The sequence below is a fragment of the Zea mays genome, chromosome 10 (genome assembly GCF_902167145.1).
Source record: "Zea mays cultivar B73 chromosome 10, Zm-B73-REFERENCE-NAM-5.0, whole genome shotgun sequence".
NCBI classification, from domain to species: domain Eukaryota; kingdom Viridiplantae; phylum Streptophyta; class Magnoliopsida; order Poales; family Poaceae; genus Zea; species Zea mays.
The window spans coordinates 17114070-17118475 of NC_050105.1; the positions used below are offsets into that span (position 1 = coordinate 17114070).

The 4406-nt window shown below is 46.7% G+C and overlaps 1 protein-coding gene across 1 annotated transcript; it reads right to left on the bottom strand.

Moving 5' to 3' along the window:
- Positions 1-2157: 2157 nt before the first annotated feature.
- On the bottom strand, positions 2158-3824 carry LOC100277078 (uncharacterized). Its single transcript, NM_001150744.2, is given in 1 exon segment — positions 2158-3824. A coding segment is annotated over 1 exon segment (1401 nt). The 5' UTR covers positions 3729-3824; the 3' UTR covers positions 2158-2327.
- Between the last annotated feature and the right edge of the window lie 582 nt (positions 3825-4406).

Below are 4406 nucleotides of genomic sequence, written 5' to 3' on the forward strand. Positions count from 1 at the left end.
CCTGCTATACAAGGCTCACCGGCTATAGAAGCCAAGCATCAGGCTGCTATACAAGGCAATGAATATTGTTGTTTAATAGCGACAACGACGGCTGGCGAGTTGGAGTCCAGCAGGATAGCCTGACCGATGTCCTTCATGGCGACTCACCCAGTAGGATGGTGCATCACCGATGCCTCCTCCTCCTCTCCCTCGATTGTTCTTGCTCCGCTGCCAGCAGGGGCGCATGGTGGCGGAGACCCGGTTGCTTATCCACGCATCGCCATCGCCGGTGCCTCCTCTTCCTCGTTGTTCTTGCCTCACTGCCTACACGTTAATGGTTCGAGACGCTTGGCGATGGGGAGGGTAAAGGCAGCTACAGCTGACGAGTCGGAGGCAGCAGGATGGCCTACTTGATGTTCTCTATGACGACACGGAAGAATCTAGGTGAGGGAGCAAAGACCAGGAAAGAGGTGGAAAATTAGAGGTTAATATACAACGGCAACATCAATGAGGAAGAGATCGTGGTGGTTGCACGGTGGGTTGCGCATGTAAGATATAAGACTTATATTATCTCGTTATAAGATGAAACTTGAGGAAGAAAACAATATTTTATATCAACACATATTTAGTCATGTTGGCATCTAGTCGGAGGCTAGCAGAATGACCTGCTCGATGTCCTCTATGGAGGCGCTGAAGAGCGCTCATGATGGTTGCATGGTTGGTTGCGCATACCAGAGATACATGTTAGAGATAAAATTTCTATGGTTGTTAGATAAGACATGGGGAAGAAACAAATCTGTGCGTGTAAAGCGCTCGAAAGAGGCCACAACAGAGGACGGGGCATACGTAAAGTGTATTAATTTTGAAAAAAATGTAATAGAGTTTTTAAAGAGTGATGACACAACGACCGTCAAAACTAGTGTTTTATAGAAGTATAGATGTTTCAACATATTTTAATATCAAAGTTCGCACTATTGTTTAACCACGTAATCGAACTATGTAATGTTGCTAAACAACAAAAAATTGAAAAGTGGTATAGTAAAAACATCTTGGAATCGGACTCTAAATATTACCCGAAAAAATAGAATCCGAAAACAAAAACAAAATTTGAAAACATGGAAGCCGTTGAAAAAAAACTAAACACAAAATAGAATCAAAAACTAGAAAAAGAAAGCACGCAGGTGGGAAAAGAAACAAAATCACAGTTGTGCCGTTGGAAAAAAAACAGAAAAGAATGGGATACCATAATGGATAAAATAAACTGGGAAGGAATCATAAACTCCTTTTCTATTTGATTAAGATTTCTATCCAGGTACTTTAAGAAATCTTTTGTATGTCGTATAAAAATATAGGAATAAAAATAGTTTTCACGTCCACAAGGTGAGTCAAGAAAAGGTCACAAAAAATGGAAAGAAAAAATAGAGGAATAGACAACTCTCGTTAGGGCTAGGAAATAAGTTCGAGCCTCGCGAGCCGGCTCGAGCTCGGATAGGCTCACGAGCTGAGCCAGTCTTTTAGGCTCGTTGCTGTAGCGAGCCGGCTCGGCTCGAGCTCGGATAGGTTCGCGAGCTGAGCCAGTCTTTTGGGCTCATTGCCGTAGCGAGCCAAGCCAGCTCGTTCTAGATCGCGAGTTGTGCCAAATTACTTAATATGTATAAATAATGATGCATATTAGATAATTTTATAGATAATCAGTTTGTTCCTTAACGTTTCATGATAGATGTATGACAATTAATAATTTAGATTACTCATAATGATGAAGGATATCTATATATCATATTTATATACTAATAAATTACTATATAATGTAATTATATATATCAGGGTGTGGCTCGCGAGCCGAGCCTATCTCTCCAACTCGTGAAATGGACGAGCCGAGCTCGACTCGTTTCCCGTCCTAGTTCTCATATCCACGGGGTGAGGAAAGGCCACAGAAAAAAGGAGAAAAAAGTTGGCTCTTTAATTTAAAGGTATAGATGAACAGGGTAAAAGCTATGTTCAAGAAAATGAAGCGTGTCTTCTGTGACAAAAGATGTAGAATCAGTGCTCCCACTGTTTCCAAACAAGATCGGGGCAATTCTGTTCAAGAGAAGGCTGTCCAGCTCTTAAAATTACACCTGAGATGGAGCAGCCATTGTAACACTAAAATTTGTAAGGATGGCACAGGTCGCACAAATAATGAAATAATGTTATATATTGTAATTATCAGTGTCTTTCCTGCCCAGTATACACCCACACACACACACCACCGGCACCACATGGCCTTATAAACAAAAAATCATCTCCACACTACACATAAAGGATCTAGAAAAAAAATGTTCACTACAGATACAAAATTGTGCCAAAACTTAAGAGAACCATGCAGAACCAACGAGTGACTTCAGCATTGCGTGACCTGTTTCTTCCAAGTGAGAAAACAACTTGTTCCTGCGAGAGCAACATAGTACTGGGAGGGGGGATGGTAGCTGCAATACCATTATTACTGCACCATTGTTGACATTAGAAGAGGATGGCCCTTCCATGATATCATCAACATCATTAACATGGACCGAACCCTCAGGCTGAACCTCATATTTACCATGATGCCCATTGCCAGCATAATTACTTTCAAATTCTTCAGCTAACTCTTCTGCAGCATCTGAAAATGCACTCGCATCATCTGACTCCTGTGTAGGCTTAAAATCGAACCCCATATCAACTTCATTCCAATCACCTTCCCCCTCCTCTGCCTTTTTCAAAGACTCCTCCTCCCTAAAGGCCTTCCTCAGTTCAGCAATCTTATTCCTATGCTTCTTCGACTGCTCGTGGTTCTTCCACTGTTTGTCCGATTTGAACTTTTTATTGCACGCCGCGCAGTACAACAGCTCCTTCTTGGCCCTCATCTCCTCTTCTTCGTCTTCATCATACAGTCCCTCCTCTGCCCTCGCCCACTCATGTTCTTGATATGCCATGGCTCGCTCCTTCTTCCTCTTGTCCTCCTCCTTCCTCCTCTCCTTCTCCTCTGCCTTTCTCTTCTCCTCCTCCAGCTTCTTCTTTAAAACCATGTCCACAACCCTCTTATCCCTCTTCTTGCAGAAGGCAGCAAGGCCCCTGACAGCGTCATTGTACTCCCGCCGTGCCTTACGCATCGCCTTCTTGTTGTCCTCCTCCATGAGCCTCCGAACACGGCGACTTTCCCCACGCGCAGCGTCCCACGCAGCCGCCCATCCGAAATCCATGCCCGAGCCAAACCCAAGCCAATAACTGTAGAAAGCAGTGACCTGCGCATAGGGGGAATCAAGGTTCCCAATGACCGGCGGCGCAGCGGGCTCGGGAACCCCCATCCGGCGAGCATAGGCAAGCTCCTGCGCGAAGACCCTGTCGAAGACGTCCCCGTAGACCTTGTAGAAGCCGCGGCCCGTGTCGGAGAAGCCGGAGAAAGCGGACGAGGAGAAGAAGGCGAAGAGATCGGGGACGGTGGAAGCGGATTTGGCGCCGGCGGAGGCTGGGTGAGAGAAGATGATCTGGGAGCGGTGGGAGTCGTAGTAGGCGCGCTCCTGCGGGTCAGAGAGGACAGAGTGGGCATGCTGGAGCTCCTGGAAGGCGGCGGTGGCGAGGGCGAGGTCGGAGCCGGGGGGCTGCTTGTCGGGGTGGAGCGAGAGCGCGAGGCGGCGGAAAGCAAGCTTGATGTCCGTCGGGGAGCAGTCGCGAGATAGGCCGAGGACCTCGTAGTAGCAGCGCTTCGGTGCGCCCGCCGCCGCGGACGCCATCGCCGCTAGGGTGAATTCCGAGGGAAGGGAGAGGGAATAGAGATGCGATGGATTCGAGAGACCGATCCAAGTATAGCCTTAACAATCGGGTAAGTCGAAGCAAGTTGTTGGATTATAGGTATGTTTTTATAGGCCTTCCGCCCCCTCTTCTGTCCGTACCGATCGGCGGCAGTTGGGTCTCCCTCTCTCTCCTCTACTTACCGTTTCCCGGTCTTCCGCCTAAACTGTATGAGACAGAAACTCGTCCACGTACGGTTTGGAGGCCGAGCCCCACCCCTGCAATAATGGTGCAGCTTAGATCAACTAATACTAATAAGATATAGTCTACTCAACGATCGTCTTTGGGTCTCGAACTCCATACGGGAAAGGAACGTTGTTGTTTGCGAGGTCTCGATCATTTAAATGGACCCACTTCTCATTCCATTTGTGGGAATTTTTTAATTTATAAATCGTCTCCAATGAGCAAAAGGTTCATGTTTGAACATGATGAGTCACTTCGTGCCGACCTATTGCCCATAAACTTTCCTGCCTCATATGATGTTGTCTCCAGCAACACCCTGTAAAGGGTCCTCTCCCATAAATGTAGCGGACGGTGACTTACTTTACGTCTTCAGCAATAGACGCTAAAAGGTGCGCTAAATTTTACAGGATCCTCATCGTTCGGTAATCCTAGCGGAC